This window comes from Neoarius graeffei, chromosome 7 (genome assembly GCF_027579695.1).
Source record: "Neoarius graeffei isolate fNeoGra1 chromosome 7, fNeoGra1.pri, whole genome shotgun sequence".
Lineage (NCBI taxonomy): Eukaryota > Metazoa > Chordata > Actinopteri > Siluriformes > Ariidae > Neoarius > Neoarius graeffei.
The window spans coordinates 39200433-39217075 of record NC_083575.1 but is presented as its reverse complement, the minus strand read 5'-3'; the positions used below and the strand labels follow the sequence as shown (position 1 = coordinate 39217075).

The 16643-nt window shown below is 43.1% G+C and overlaps 1 protein-coding gene across 2 annotated transcripts in view; it reads right to left on the bottom strand.

The window, feature by feature from the left end:
• srbd1 (S1 RNA binding domain 1) overlaps positions 1-16349 on the bottom strand; it is a 129542-nt gene extending 113193 nt beyond the window's left edge. The window contains exons 1-3 of one of the 2 annotated variants that reach the window (XM_060925610.1): positions 16019-16349; positions 14501-14774; positions 3732-3968 (exon numbers count right to left, since the gene is read on the bottom strand). In XM_060925610.1, coding sequence (XP_060781593.1) covers positions 3732-3968; positions 14501-14774; positions 16019-16083 — 576 coding nt within the window. In that variant the 5' untranslated portion in view covers positions 16084-16349. The remainder of the gene's footprint in view (positions 1-3731; positions 3969-14500; positions 14775-16018) is intronic. The other variant, XM_060925611.1, reaches the window with a different exon arrangement.
• Positions 16350-16643: the final 294 nt, after the last annotated feature.

Sequence of the window (16643 nt, the reverse complement as noted above, 5' to 3'; positions counted from 1 at the left end):
TAAGAAATTTCATGTCACTACATGACGCGGAAAAACTAGTTCATGCTTTCGTTACCTCCAGGTTGGATTATTGTAATACCTTACTGACTGGATGTTCCAATAAGTGCATAAACAAGCTCCAGTTAGTTCAAAATGCAGCAGCAAGAGTCCTTACTAGAACTAGAAAATACGACCACATCACCCCTGTCTTATCCACACTGCGTTGGCTCCCAATTAAGTTTCGTATTGATTATAAAATACTACTATTGACCTTTAAAGCACTGAATGGTCTCGCGCCACAGTATCGGAGTGAACTTCTGGTCCTCTATGACCCGCTACGCCTACTTAGATCAAAAGGTGCAGGCTATCTGCTGGTACCTTGGATAGTGAAGGCTACATCAGGGGGCAGAGCCTTTTCTTACAAAGCCCCACAGTTATGGAACAGCCTTCCAAGTAATGTTCGGGAATCAGGCACAGTCTCAGTGTTTAAGTCTAAGCTGAAAACATCTCTGTTTAGTCAAGCCTTTTGTTAATGGTGTTTATGAGGTAAAGGTGTAGATCTGGAGGGTCCTCAGACAGAGTGTTTTGGTAAACTGGGACGTATGGATGCTGTCAGTCCCCCACTCACTTGCTCACTCGAGTTTGTTGACGGTGTAGTGGCTGCTGCTTTATGTCCCGGGGCTCCCTCATGCCTGTGTTACCTTCTGGCTCTCCCCTTTTAGTTATGCTGTCATAGTTAGTTGCCGGAGTCCCTGCTTGTACTCAGTGCAACATGTATACTGTTCCTACTTATTCAGGTGGCATTGGGCATACCTAACAACCTGTGTTTTCTCTCTCTTCCCCCCCCCAAATCTGTCCCTCTGAGTTACATGTCAGTCCTGGGATCGAGATGCTGGCCTCTTCTGCTCCTCGGACCTGCCTGGTCCATCCTGGTGCCGTGTGTCTGGTTGGAGTCTCATCGCATCGCTCATGTGGAGGACGGCCCCATGTGGACAGTTGGGGGTCACGCCTGGAGGACACTCTGGACTCTTGCAGTAATGCTTTTGTGGCTGGGGACTGCAGCTGACTTTAGGACTGGAGTTGTCGTGAACGGTTTTGCACTCAGGTTTCCATTGGTGAAGGGTTTATAGCATCAACGAAGCTGACTTTGTTAGGACTGTTAACGTTATAGGCATGTCTGTTGTTGCCCAGATTGGGTGGGGGTTCCCTTTTGAGTCTGGTTCCTCTCGAGGTGTCTTCCTCATGTCGTCTGAGGGAGTTTTTCCTTGCCACCGTCGCCACAGGCGTGCTCGTTGGCGATAGATTGGGGATAAAATTGGCTCATATTTTAAGTCGCTCAAATTCTGTAAAGCTGCTTTGCAACAATGTTTATTGTTAAAAGCGCTATACAAATAAACTTGACTTGACTCGAACGAAATTGCAATATGCGTATTACCGATATATAACAAAGAATCGCGTCAAGTTTCATGAAATTCCTCCAAAAATTGAGAGAGGACTTGATTTCAGAAGGTGAGCGCCCTTCCCGGGACGGACGGACAGACAGACATCGCCACGACATAATCCCCCTTCGGGCCTTTCAGCCAGTGGGGGATTTAAAAAAATAAATAAAATAAAAAGTCAGGATGCTGTGTAAAATGTAAATAAAAACAGAATGCAAAGATTTGTAAATCCTTTTCAACCTATATTCAACTGAATACAATACAAAGACAAGATATGTAATGTGAAACTGATTTTTGTAAACATCTGCTCATTCTGAATGTGAGGCCTACAACATGTCGTCTCCCCCCCAAAAAAAAAAAGTTGGGACAGGGGCATGTTTACCACTGCATGACATCACCTTTTCTTTTAACAACACTGAGGACATTAACTGTTGAAGTTTTGAACAGGAAATTCTTTCCTATTCTTGCTTGATGTACAACTTCAGTTGCTCGGCAGCCCGGGGTCTCCTTTGTCATATTCTGTGCTTCATAAAGTGCCATGCATTTTCAACAAGATGCAGGCAGGTCTCATTGCTTTCTGTTTTTATTTACATTTTACACAGCGTTCCAACTTTTTTGGAATTGGGGTTATTTCATAAAAGTTTCAGAAATTATATGCAGTACCAGTCAAAAGTTTGGACACACTTTCTAATTCAAATGTTTTTTCTTTAACAATTAAAAATCACTTCATGTCTTAAAGTAATGACGGATGTTGCTTTTCTTTACTTACTTGAGTGGTTTTTGACATTCATATGGATTACTACAGTTGTGAAATAGGGCTATTCATTGCTTTTTTATTATTTACTGTTTGATCTCAAACACATTAAGGCGGCAAAAAAATTGCACTAATTAACTTTTGACGAGGCACGCCTGTTAATTGAAAAGCATTCCAGGTGACGACCTCACAAAGCTGGTTAAGATAACCCCAAGAGTGTGTAAAGCGTCATCAAGGGAAACGCTGGCTACTTTGAAGAATCTAAAATATGACACGTATTTGTTTTATAGGCGGCATGGTGGTGTAGTGGTTAGCGCTGTCACCTCACAGCAAGAAGGTCCTGGGTTCGAGCCCCGTGGCCGGCGAGGGCCTTTCTGTGCGGAGTTTGCATGTTCTCCCCGTGTCCGCGTGGGTTTCCTCCGGGTGCTCCGGTTTCCCCCACAGTCCAAAGACATGCAGGTTAGGTTAACTGGTGACTCTAAATTGACCGTAGGTGTGAATGTGAGTGTGAATGGTTGCCTGTGTCTATGTGTCAGCCCTGTGATGACCTGGCGACTTGTCTAGGGTGTACCCCGCCTTTCGCCCGTAGTCAGCTGGGATAGGCTCCAGCTTGCCTGTGACCCTGTAGAAGGATAAAGCGGCTACAGATAATGAGATGAGATTTGTTTTATAGCACTTTTTTGTTTACCGCATAATTCCATACATGTTCTTTCATAGTTCTGATTAGGGCTGTGCTCGTTTGCCATCAGTTGCTCACGATATCGTACCATATATATCGCGATATATCGAGTTACACGATGTCTTTAATGAATTGTAAGCAGAGGGCGCGAGTACATTTGGCACCAAAATTATTCAATCAATGAGTCTCGAGATAAGGCCATGGAGACATGGGGGACGTAATTAGTGGCTTGCAGCGTCTGTAGCAGAGTGCATTGAAGCAGAGCGCCTAATTTCTAGTGCGCATGCCCTGAGTAACTGGAAGCACCATTTGTAAATAAAAACGTTTTTGGTTGGAACAGGTTGCAAGCATGAATTTCCGTCGATTTCTGGCATGAAACATGCTTTAAATCAAGTGAAAATTGATGACAACCTGCTACAGAACCGGGAGATATGCATGAAATGTGTCATATATGGGATTTTCGATTTTCAAGTGAGTAAACGATATCGTATCGTACCCCTGAAAATCGTGCATGATCGAGTATCGTGAGCTGTGAGCGCAGCCCTAGTTCTGATGTCCTCAGTGTTTTCTACATTGTAGAACAATAGTCAAAATACAGAAACACACCCATGAACGAGTCGGTGTGTCCAAACTTTTGCCTGCTACTGTATGAGGATTTTAATATAAAGTCGCCATCCGCCATCGCAACAAGGTGTAAAGGAGGACTATTTTAACTTTCCACCACAATAAGAATATTTTGCATTGTACAAGCCTTTAAGAGTTTGTGTTCATTACAGTAAGATATGCCTGTGAATGCCTAATATTTAATGAGCAGCAAACAGTCACAAAAGAAAAATTATTATTAACCATAAATCCTCATGTCTTTAATTTTAGATCTCACCTGAACAGGGTCCCAGTTCATCTGCAGCTCATCCTGTAAAGTCTTTGCAGCCTTTATGTTGACCGCTTTGCCCTGAGGCGCAGTTAGGGTCTTCCGCTTTTTAAGCGCTGGCTCACCAAAGGTAAAGTCTTCCACAGGCTCTTCTTTTTTCACCATAAGGACCTGTGTACTGGATGATGGCTCTTCATGCGCAATAGCATCAGTACTGAACATCTTGTCCATGCTGATGGACAGCCTCTGAAAGACATTTCTGATATTAGGCAACACTGGAAGAAGACAATTCATTAAAAAAATAAATAAAATTTTATATATCATAGCCATGTAAAAAGATTTCACATCTGAACATTAACTGACTATTAGTAGCAGCTTAATTATGAACATGGACAGTCCTTTGCCATCAGACTCCTCAGTTCTGAGGGACTGGACTGATAACACTCAGACTGTCGATCACACCACTCCCACTGCAATCCTTGCACAGTGAACGATAATACGCCATTACTTTTTTACATTGTTTACAATGCCTATCACATACACAAGATTTACATCTGTTTACATCTATTTATTTCTTTTTCCATGTACTAGAGCGGCGGCTACAGTTATCAACAGTCCATAATTATCGACACCTTTTCAGATTTACCAATAAAAAACAACTTTACAAAGGTGAGTTTCAGTTACAAGAGTTATTATTGGTTAAATCAACCAGAAGACCCTCCCCTCGCCCTTTGATCTTGTCATCTGATGACACAACTCATTACCTGAGATTTTTTTTTTTTTTAAACATGATCAGCAATCTGAGAAAAACCCGGACGTTATCATCGCAGGTAAGCATGGTGGAAAGATCATGGACATGTTTTTACTTCTCAAATTCACCGATATTTCATGATCTCCTTGTCAAAAACAACTTTGTTTCTTACTCTTTCATTTGACAGTCGCCATTTTGTTTCTAAACATGCGTTTAAGAAATCACATGAGGTGTCGATAATAGTGATCACTTTCACCGGTGTCCACCATTATCGACACCCTGTGGAATTAAGGGACATTTACAACTGTTATGGATCGATCTCTGTGTAACGTTGTTAAAGTAGATGAAGTACTTTAAAAAAAAAAAAGCACTGCAATTTATAATAATTTTTTTTCTGATCCATAACAGAATGGAATGTTTATAGAGTATTTGGAATCCTATTGCAATAAATAGAATTAGACCAGAATTAAATGCCGAGCATATAAAAAATTACATGCTTGAAATATTCAGATTTTTCTATTCCATTCAGAAAATATTTTTTGCAGTTTATTGTAAATATCTACCACATATTACAATATCAGTAGACATTTTATATTTTAGTTTGAGGAATGACATGCGACCTCTGACCTGGATTTCCACGCGGTTACAATGTCAATGGCCTGTTGACATTTACTGGTAAACTACAAAACTAGAAATTAATACAAACAATAATGAATGATTAACAAAATGTGATCTACAAAAATACTTAGAAAGTGGAACAAAAAGATTTTGACAGGTTAACCTATCAGTTCATTTGTTTACAAACATTAGAATTACTTCCTCATTTACGTAAACACTGACCGATATATTTATATAAAATACATTTTGTACTAAATAAGTCTATGTAAAACAAATTTTAAATAAAAACCATGTTTTGTTAAGTTAATACCAGGGCTTTGAACCGGTTCAAGGAACGAAAACGAAAACCGGGAACTTTTTCTATTTCACATGGAACAGAAACGAAACCAGAAACTTTATTATTTTTTATGTTCCGGAACAGAAACGCTTATTAAAAATAACGGTAACCGGTTAATACCGGTTTTTATTTCGTTCCTCAAAGTTTCCGTAGCCTACAAATAAAAAAGTCATTCTTCTCCTGCGCAAGTTTCTATGACCCGCTGGGGTTCACTTCCTGCGTGACGTTCGCTGACTGAATGGAGAGAGCGGGAAGGTGGACTACTATCATGTCTCCACGTGATAATAAGTGAGTAAGTGCATTACTGAGTGTCTGAGCAAAGAAGAGCCTGAACGATGCAAGCTGTTTGTAAAAGTGTATCAATTGTTGCCCTTCCCACGGGAATCATCGCGGGCTCGAGAGACGAGACCTGACGAGTTAGTTCATTGGTAGCAGAACAAAATGTCTGGACACAAATCAGGTTTTCAGAAAAGGAAAGAAAATAAACGGAGGGTTGAAAATACAAAAAAGGAGGCAGAAAATGCAAAACGAGTTTTAAGGTAGGACAAATGGTTACTTTTCTGAGGCAGCCCGCCGTGGCTGCAGGCTTTCAGTTGTGTCATTGAATGGTTACTTTTCTGAGGCAGCCCGCCGTGGCTGCCTGCAGGCTTATTTATTATAGCCCATTTAGTTAAAATAGTTGATATAAAATGTTTATAGTTATAGTTATGTGATGGTTGTCCTGATTTAGACTGTTTTTTTTTGGGGGGGGGGGGGTTTGCGCGATGTTGCACCCGGGTCCAGATTAGGGCAGAACCGGCCCTGGCTACATTTCAGGTGTAGTTTGTTTTATGTATGTCTGTACTTGCATAGATGTGTACTTGGTCTTCCAATATGGCGCCTAACAAAATCTTGCGGCGCGGTGACGTCATGCGGTAGCCTTTGGTAACACACTAAACGAATTATCTTTCATTTTTGGCACTTTTTCTGTTTGTGTAGATGGGAAGACATACTGAGAATCCAAATCGCCAACATTTGAAATAATAATTGTTTTGAATTATTTCTTGTCTTATTTAATGAAGGTTGTAATAGAATTAGCCTACATTTGGCTTAAGCTGGATGAGACAGAGACATAATTTTATAGCCATTTGTTAAACCGCTGACAGGGAACGTAATTGACCGTTCCGGGAACGAAATTTTTTTGTTCTAACCGGTTCGGGAACGTCTATTTAATGGTGGAACCCAAAACCGGAAACGTTAAAATTCCGTTTCTGTTCGGAACGAACCAATAGGAAAAAAATTCTGGTTCAAAGCCCTGGTTAATACCATATACCGATTATTTTTTTTTAATAAATAATCATCTGAATGTCGATAATTGTGGAACGGTGTCACGTGATCTGATACGCTAAGTAATCGGGAATCAACTCTTTTTTTTTTTCCCCCAGTGGAAGTCTGAGCAATTATTCATGCACAATTTACGTATTGAAAAAGTCTTTTCTCCTTTTGCAACGGCCAAAAGATCGTTAAGGTGTCAATAATTGTAGCTGCTGTTCTACCTCAATACTCGCGCTCAATTTTCCACACATTATAAGTAACAGGTACTGGCTGGCAATACACCGTTTGTCCTGGTTGTCGTTTCTGCACTGTCCTTACTGTCTGTACTTTATGTTGTCGATGTCTGCACTTTATTGTGTGTAGTTTATTGTCTGCAATATTGTCTGAAGGTGGGACTCCATCAAGGATCTGCTTTGAGTCCTTTCTTGTTTGCCATAGTGATGGATAACTTGACGGACGAAGTGAGGCAAGAGTCACCATGGAACATGATGTTTGCGGATGATATTGTGATATGTGGTGAAAGGAGGTTGAGTTGGGTTTGGAGAGATGGAGGTATGCAGTGGAACGAAGAGGAATGAAGGTGAGCAGTAGCAAAACAGAATACAGGTGCATCGATGAGAATGGGGATGAGAGTGTAGTGAAGATGCAAGGAGTAGACGTAAAGAAAGTTGGTGAATTCAAGTACCTGGGGTCAGCCGTGCAGGAAAATGGGGGCTGCGATAGTGAGGTGAGAAAGAGAGTGCAGGCAGGGTGGAGCAGTTGGAGAAGGATTTCGGGAGTCATTTGTGATCGGAAAGTCCCAGCAAAAGTGAAAGGTAAGATGTATAAGACAGTAGTGAGACCAGCTGTGATGTATGGATTGGAGACCGTACCCTTAACGAAGAGACAGGAGGCGGAGTTGAGGACGTTAAGGTTTGCGATGGGAGCGACAAGGTTGGACAGGATAAGGAACGAGCACATCAGAGGGACAGCACATGTGGAGAGCTTGGGAATTAAGCTAAGAGAGATGAGACTGAGATGGTATGGGCACATCCTGAGAAGAGATGCAGAGCATGTGGGAAGGAGAATGTTGAGGATGGAGCTGCCAGGCACACGAAAACGAGGAAGGCCAAAGAGGAGATACATGGATGTGGTGAGAGAGGACATGAAAGTGGCAGGTGTGGTAGAGAAGGATGTGGAAGACAGGGAGCAATGGAGACGAAAGACCCGCTGTGGCGACCCCTAATCGGGAGCAGCCAAAAGAAGTTGTTGTTGTTTCAGTGTTCTCCACAGGCGCTTTTAAAAGTGGCGCACCGCCACGTTATAATTCTGTCCCGCCACCCTTCCCTTGGCAAAAAAACAAACATTATCATACACCAAATAAATTGTAAAGTATTCGCTTTATTATAATTTTGTAACTATTTAACACGCAGAAGACCATTAAACGAATGCATACGGGGCTACCTGAAGTGGCCACGCGATTGCAATAGAAAACCATCCGGCTGGCTGCATACAGATTGTGACACAGAGCTGTGCAGATTGAGGTCTATCCCTGCGTTACACTACACCGCACCACATTACACTATACTGACACACAGTAACGCTGGAAGCTACAAGCTGCAGCTAGCCAGCAGCTAAATAACTTTGCGAGTGTTTGTAGCGTTATTGTGCAACGGTTACGCTTATCTATCGTCTTTTCTGACCATACGCAGTTACGGTAATCATATAACAGCGCACACACACACAAGTTAAATTCAGGTCTTTTATTTTATGTATCTGTGATTGTGTAGGCGAGAGCTGTATTTTCCCATTGCCTCCCTGTGGTTGTTTACTGCAGGACTTCCAGGTTCCTGGGTCAAAGGACCCGAACTAGGCTTTGTAGTGCCAGTCTCAGGCACGCGCACCAGCTCGTGTGTGGATTGTAGTGGTTTCACCCAATTAACATTAATTATGTGTATTGTAAAAAAATGTATGCATTTATTGTAATTGGGTATTTTGTTTCTGCACGGAAGTTCATTTATTTTTCACACACAGAAAAAAATATAATTAATTCAGGGATGCGCAACAGTCTTAACTGAAATGTCAAACGAGTCTCACATTGACAATAAAGATGATATGTACAGTAAGTGTGTTAATTTTTTGTAAAATGATTTTAACAATGATTTAGCATTTCCAATCCATTTATTGGCCAGTTTCACTGTCAAAAAAGCCCAAAGTCCGTCAGCTTCCCCCAAACCCCCACCACCACCTTTTATTTTTGAAAAGTGGAGAAGACGGAGTTTATTGTCTGCAATGTTTTCACTTGCCGCACTCTTGCACTTCATGTTATTTGTAGTCCTGTGATGTTTAAACGTAGCACCCTGGTCCTGGAGAAATGTTGTTACATTTTAACTGTGTACTGAACCAGCGGTATATGGTTGAAATGACAAATAAATAAATAAATAAAGTCTTGACCTTTTCCAAAATGCCAGTGCAGTAGTAGGTGCATTGCCTGCTCTAAACTGCCAGATCTGTGCGAGAATGTGTGCGCGCGCGCGCGTGTGCATGATGCCCTGCAAAGGGTTCGTGTCCCCTCCACCTCACCTCACTCCCAAAGTCCCTGGGATGCACCATGACCCTGACCAGGATAAAGCAGTGACTAAAAATTAATGTAGTATGAAAAGTTGCTTACACAATAGCCCAGAAATAATACCATACCATACAGTGGTGCTTGAAAGTTTGTGAACCCTTTAGAATGTTCTACATTTCTGCATAAATATGACCTAAAACAACATCAGATTTTCACACAAGTCCTAAAAGGCATGCAGTTAGGTTAACATAGGACAGCCTTGGGCTGAAGTGCCCAAGAGTGGCGGCGCGTACGTATACAGCGGCTTTGCTCTCCTGTGATGAACTAAATTTCGTTGTACATTTGTGCAGTGACAATAAAGGCATTCTATTCTATCCTAAAAAGTAGATAAATGCCGCTTTTCCACTACAAACGCGGCTGAGTCGTGCCGTGCCGAGTCGAGCTGAGCGGGGCTATTGAAGTTGCATTTCGACTACAACCGCGCTGAACCGTGCTGGCTGGAAGTGGGTGGACACATTGGGTGGAGTTAGCGAAAGTGGGTGGACGTCACATGATGTCGTTAAGCAGCGCAAACAGTGACATCAGTGACAGTGGCGGAACAAGTCAGAGCCGGGCCGGGGGCGGGGCAAATGACCGGGCATTTTATTAAAGCTTATCATAACATCATTTTAGGCTACAAAATGTCCGCAGCTGCGGTGTTTACCAATTTCAACACTACCGGGTGCAACTATGTTATTTAGTACATCAAGTCCTTCAAACGAACATGTAACTCAGAAACAAAAAACATTAGGATACTGTACATGGCTCATAATAAAACATCAATAGCCTATACTGCGCACATTATTTGAAGGGCATACGAATGAGCGCTCAGAGGTTGCAACGGTGACAGGAAGAGTCAGAAATAAAAGGAGGGCGGTGCAAACCTCACTGAATGCACTATGTTTACCAATTTCAACACTCCGGGGTGCAACTATGTTATTTTGTACATTAAGTCCTTCAAACGAACATGTAACTCAAACAAAAAAACATTCGGCGACATACTGTACATGGCTCATAATAAAACATCAATAGCCTACTGCGCGCATTATTTGAAGGGCATACGACGAGCCTTGCGCTCCGCGAACTCGTGCACGATGCTCTGTATGTCACTGATTCAGTGATCTTTTAAGCGGTAGTCTCACGACCCGAATAGTAAACAATAAACATGGAGGACATGGAGTCGTTAGTGTTGCTGGTCTTGGTGCTGTGGCTTGTTGTCACCGACAACGCCAACAGATACTGGCAAGAGCGTATAGATGAGGCGAGGCGCATAAGGCTTCAGAAATTCTCGTAATTCGTAATTCTTCTTCTTCCGGGTTTGCGGTGTTTACAGATCCCAGCGTGCTCGCGGGGCGTGTGTGGGCATGTGAGGACACGCCTCCTCACCAATCAGTGCACAGGGGAGTGTCTGCTCACGCCTCCAGCCTCACTCGGCACGGCTTGGCTCGCTTCAGCCCCACTCCAAAACGGTGCGAGTTTTAGGGGCTAAGCAGGGCTGAAGCAAGCTGAGTCGTGCTGGTTTTTGGTAGTCGAAACGCGAGCCGTGTCGGGCTGAAGTGAGCTGAAAAAGGGTAGTGGAAAAGGGCCAAAAGAGAACCCAGTTAAACAAATGATACAAAAATATAATACCTGTCATTTAGTTATTGAGGAAAATGATCCAATATTACACATCTGTGAGTGGCAAAAGTATGTGAACCTTTGCTTTCAGTATCTGGTGTGACCCCCTTGTGCAGCAATAACTGCAACTAAACGTATTGCCGCTTTTCCACTACAAACGCGGCTGAGCCGTGCCGTGCCGAGTCGAGCTGAGCGGGGCTGTTGGAGTTGCATTTCGACTACAACCGCGCTGAACCGTGCTGGCTGGAAGTGGGTGGACACATTGGGTGGAGTTAGCGAAAGTGGGTGGACGTCACGTGATGTCGTTAAGCAGCGCAAACAGTGACATCAGTGACAGTGGCGGAACAAGTCAGAGCCGGGCCGGGGGCGGGGCAAATGACCGGGCCCTTTATTAAAGCTTATCATAACATCATTTTAGGCTACAAAACGTCCGCAACTGCGGTGTTTACCAATTTCAACACTACGGGGTGCAACTATGTTATTTTGTACATTAAGTCCTTCAAACGAACATGTAACTCAAACAAAAAAACATTCGGCGACATACTGTACATGGCTCATAATAAAACATCAATAGCCTACTGCGCGCATTATTTGAAGGGCATACGACGAGCCTTGCGCTCCGCGAACTCGTCCACGATGCTCTGTATGTCACTGATTCAGTGATCTTTTCAGCGGTAGTCTCACGACCCGAATAGTAAACAATAAACACGGAGGACATGGAGTCGTTAGTGTTGCTGGTCTTGGTGCTGTGGCTTTTTGTCGCCAACAGATACTGGCAAGAGCGTATAGATGAGGCGAGGCGCATAAGGCTTCAGAAATTCTCGTAATTCTTCTTCTTCCGGGTTTGCGGTGTTTACAGATCCCAGCGTGCTTGCGTGGGCATGTGAGGACACTCCTCCTCACCAATCAGTGCACAGGGGAGTGTCTGCTCACGCCCCCAACCTCAGTCGGCACGGTTTGGCTCGCTTCAGCCCCACTCCAAAACGGTGCGAGTTTTAGGGGCTAAGCAGGGCTGAAACGAGCTGAGTCGTGCTGGTTTTTGGTAGTCGAAACGCGAGCCGTGTCGGGCTGAAGTGAGCTGAAGCGAGCTGAAGTGAGCTGAAAAAGGGTAGTGGAAAAGGGCCATAAACGTTTCCGGTAACTGTTGATCAGTCCTGCACACTGGCTTCGAGGAATTTTAGCCCATTCCTCCGTACAGAACAGCTTCAACTCTGGGATGTTGGTGGGTTTCCTCACATGAACTGCTCGCTTCAGGTCCTTCCACAGCATTTCGATTGGATGAAGGTCAGGACTTTGACTTGGCCATTCCAAAACATTAACTTTATTCTTCTTTAACCATTCTTTGGTAGAACAACTTGTGTGCTTAGGGTCGTTGTCTTGCTGCATGACCCACCTTCTCTTGAGATTCACTTCATGGACAGATGTCCTGACATTTTCCTTTAGAATTCACTGGTATAATTCAGAATTCATTGTTCCATCAATAATGGCAAGCCGTCCTGGCCCAGATGCAGCAAAACAGGCCCAAACCATGATACTACCACCACCATGTTTCACAGATGGGATAAGGTTCTTATGCTGGAATGCAGTGTTTTCCTTTCTCCAAACATAACGCTTCTCATTTAAACCAAAAAGTTCTGTTTTGGTCTAATCCATCCACAAAACATTTTTCCAATAGCCTTCTGGCTTGTCCACGTGATCTTTAGCAAACTGCAGACAAGCAGCAATGCTCTTTTTGGAGAGCAGTGGCTTTCTCCTTGCAACCCTGCCATGCACACCATTGTTGTTCAGTGTTCTCCTGATAGTGGACTCATGAACATTAGCCAATGTGAGAGAGGCCTTCAGTTGCTTAGAAGCTATCCTGGGGTCCTTTGTGACCTCACCGACTATTCCACGCCTTGCTCTTGGAGTGATCTTTCTTGGTCAACCACTCCTGGGGAGGGTAACAATGGTCTTGAATTTCCTCCATTTGTACACAATCTGTCTGACTGTGGACTGGTGGAGTCCAAACTCTTTAGAGATGGTTTTGTAACCTTTTCCAGCCTGATGAGCATCAATAACGCTTTTTCTGAGGTCCTCAGAAATCTCCTTTCTTCGTACCATGATACACTTCCACAAACGTGTTGTGAAGATCAGACTTTGATAGATCCCTGTTCTTTAAATAAAACAGGGAGCCCACTCACACATGATTGTCATCCCATTGACTGAAAACACCTGACTTTAATTTCACCTTCAAATTAACTGCTAACCCTAGAGGTTCACATACTTTTGCCACTCACAGACATGTAATATTGGATCATTTTCCTCAATAAATAAATGGGGCAGAGCCTTTTCTTACAAAGACCCACAGTTATGGAACAGCCTTCCAAGTAATGTTCGGGAATCAGACACAGTCTCAGCGTTTAAGTCTAGGCTGAAAACATCTGTTTAGTCAAGCCTTTTGTTAATGGTGTTTATGAGGTAAAGGTGGAGATCTGGAGGGTCCTCAGACAGAGTGTTTTGGTAAACTGGGATGTATGGATGCTGTCAGTCCCCCACTCGAGTTTGTTGACGGTGTAGTGGCTGCTGCTTTATGTCCCGGGGCTCCCTCATGCCTGTGTTTCCTTCTGGCTCTCTCCTTTTAGTTATGCTGTCATAGTTAGTTGCCGGAGTCCCTGCTTGTACTCAGTGCAACATGTATACTGTTCTACTTATTCAGGTGGCATTGGGCATACCTAACAACCTGTGTTTTCTCTCTCTTCTCCTCCCCCCCAAATCTGTCCCTCTGAGTTACATGTCGGTCCTGGGATCGAGATGCTGGCCTCTTCTGCTCCTCGGACCTGCCTGATCCATCCTGGTGCCCTGTGTCTGGTTGGAGTCTCCTCGCATCGCTCGTGTGGAGGGTGGCCCCATGTGGACAGTTGGGGGTCGCGCCTGGAGGACGCTCTGGACTCTTGCAGTGGTGCTTTTGTGGCTGGGGACTGCGGTTGACTTGCAGATTTCAGGACTACGGTTGGCGTGAAGAGCTTTGCGCTCGAATTTCCATTGGTGGAGGGTTTATAGCATCAACGAAGCTGACTTTATGTTAGGGCTGTTAATGTTATAGTCATGTTGTCTGTTGTTGCCCAAATGAGGATGGGTTCCCCTTTAAGTCTGGTTCCTCTCGAGGTTTCTTCCTCGTGTCGTCTGAGGGAGTTTTTCCTTGCCACCGTCGCCACAGGCTTCTCATTGGGGATAGATTAGGGATAAAATTAGCTCATATTTTAAGTCGTTCAAATTCTGTAAAGCTGCTTTGCGACAAAGTTTATTGTTAAAAGCACTATACAAATAAACTTGACCAGGTATTATATTTTTGTCTCATTTGTTTAACTGGGTTCTCTTTATCTACTTTTAGAACTTGTGTGAATATCTGATGATGTTTTAGATCATATTTCTGCAGAAATATAGAACATCCTAAAGGGTTCACAAACTTTCAAGCACCACTGTAAGCTATAGGTCAAATGGGTCATGTTACACTGATCAAGCAAGAGACATATAGTAACAGTGAAAACACCAACAGTACACACACCCAGCCTTACCTCCTCCTTAACTCGTACTTGGGGCAGTGAGTCATCCTGAGGGGAAACCGCATTATTTTTCTTTTCTCCTTTCTCGACACTCTGCTTTCCTTTACAGGGCCTTGGAGCTCTGGGTTTTCTCTCAGCCTTTGCTTTGGGTTCTTTAGCTTTAGCTGCTCGTTTAGTGACCGCTTTCTTCTCAGCTGTTTCGTCTTTCTTTCTCCTTCCTCTTCCCTTGGTCTTCTCCTCGGGCAGCCATTCCTCTGGTTCCTCCTCACTCACTGGACTGTCCATGCTACAGTCAAGGGTTGTTTTACAATCAGGGTACAAAGTTTGTGTCACAGGGGTCCAAAATTCAAATTAAAAAAAAAAAACCTATTAAATCTGCACTTCTCATTCATCTCATTATCTCTAGCCGCTTTATCCTGTTCTACAGGGTCGCAGGCAAGCTGGAGCCTATCCCAGCTGACTACGGGCGAAAGGCGGGGTACACCCTGGACAAGTCGCCAGGTCATCACAGGGCTGACACATAGACACAGACAACCATTCACACCTACGGTCAATTTAGAGTCACCAGTTAACCTAACCTGCATGTCTTTGGACTGTGGGGGAAACCGGAGCACCCGGAGGAAACCCACGCGGACACGGGGAGAACATGCAAACTCCACACAGAAAGGCCTTCATCGGCTACGGGGCTCGAACCCGGACCTTCTTGCTGTGAGGCGACAGCGCTAACCACTACACCACCGCGCCGCCCTAAATCTGCACTTTTGGAAATTAATACACATATGAACATAGGCATGTGTAATAGTTTGTATTATAACAAGATTAAGTGTAGCTTTAAGCAGGGCTGGGAGAAACAAATGAAGTGATTCTCGGAGAGGACATTTTTTTTGACAATTCAGAATCCACTACTTCCATAGTGCTTTTAAATATAAGGCTGTAAGCTTTGTGTTAGTTGTCTCTAATATTTATGTCCCAATATCTTGACCACATTTTAGGATGAAAATAATCATTTTAGATATGTTATTTTATACTGAAAAATTAGCTGTCTCGGAGAGGACATTTTTTTTGGCATACTAATTTGATCAAAATAGTCTGAAAACTTACTGGCATTCAACATTAAAACTTAACTATGTTTCCAATGATATGGAACCAAATATGTGTTTTATGGTATAAAGAATGATGTAAGTGCATCCCTTTTGGAGCTACCTGTGGTCAAAAAAGCACTTTTTCTAAATGACATGAGTAATTTTGCTAAATATGACATATATTGCCATACATTCACCAAAAATAACGTTATCACCAAAAATTTTTTGCATGGTAAATAGAGCTATCACAGGGCTACAATAAACAACCGAGTTTATTCCGTCAAGCCTTTTGATATTGAAGATAATAAGTGTTAAATGTGATTTTTAGCTTGCATACCCTGATTGTAAAACAACCCATTGTTTTTGGTTTCAGTTAATTTGTGTTTACATTAACGTGGCTGCTGTGCTAACGCTGCCAGTTCCCGACTCAAAGCTCGAATATACTTACGGTTCCTCATCTGTAGTGGGTTCCTTATACTCTTTTGCAGTTACTGCTCTCCGAGTCCTCAACATCTTCTGACTGAAATTAAACAAATTTATCAAACAGCCACTGTCACAGCACACAGGTATGCTAACCCAAAGTTCAAATTTAGCGCGTGAGCTACGAAGCTAGCTAGCGGCTAATGCACTAGAATGCGTGCATACTACCGCACTACATAGTATGTCAAAATAGTATGGAGTGCTATTATATCTGAACACTGACTAAATTGTCATTTTTTCATTCTGAATTTGTCCAGCGAGCTGCTATTAATCCGAAGAAACTGCTTGTAAATTATGAGATTAAAATTTTTCTGCAACAGGTGAATTACTATTTTGTGTACTATTTAGTGCGGTAGTATCTGAACAACTGCGCTTCTATGTCTTCTTGTTTCTTCTTTGCATTACCGCCACCTAGTGGTATGGAGTGGAAACCAAGCTGTTTCCGAAAAAACAGCTAAAGTCTCATCTCATCTCATTATCTCTAGCCGCTTTATCCTTCTACAGCAGGGGTATCAAACCTGATCCATAAAGGGCCTTGTGGCTGCAGGTTTTCATTCCAGCCATGCAGCAGCACACCTGACTTGGCTCATTCA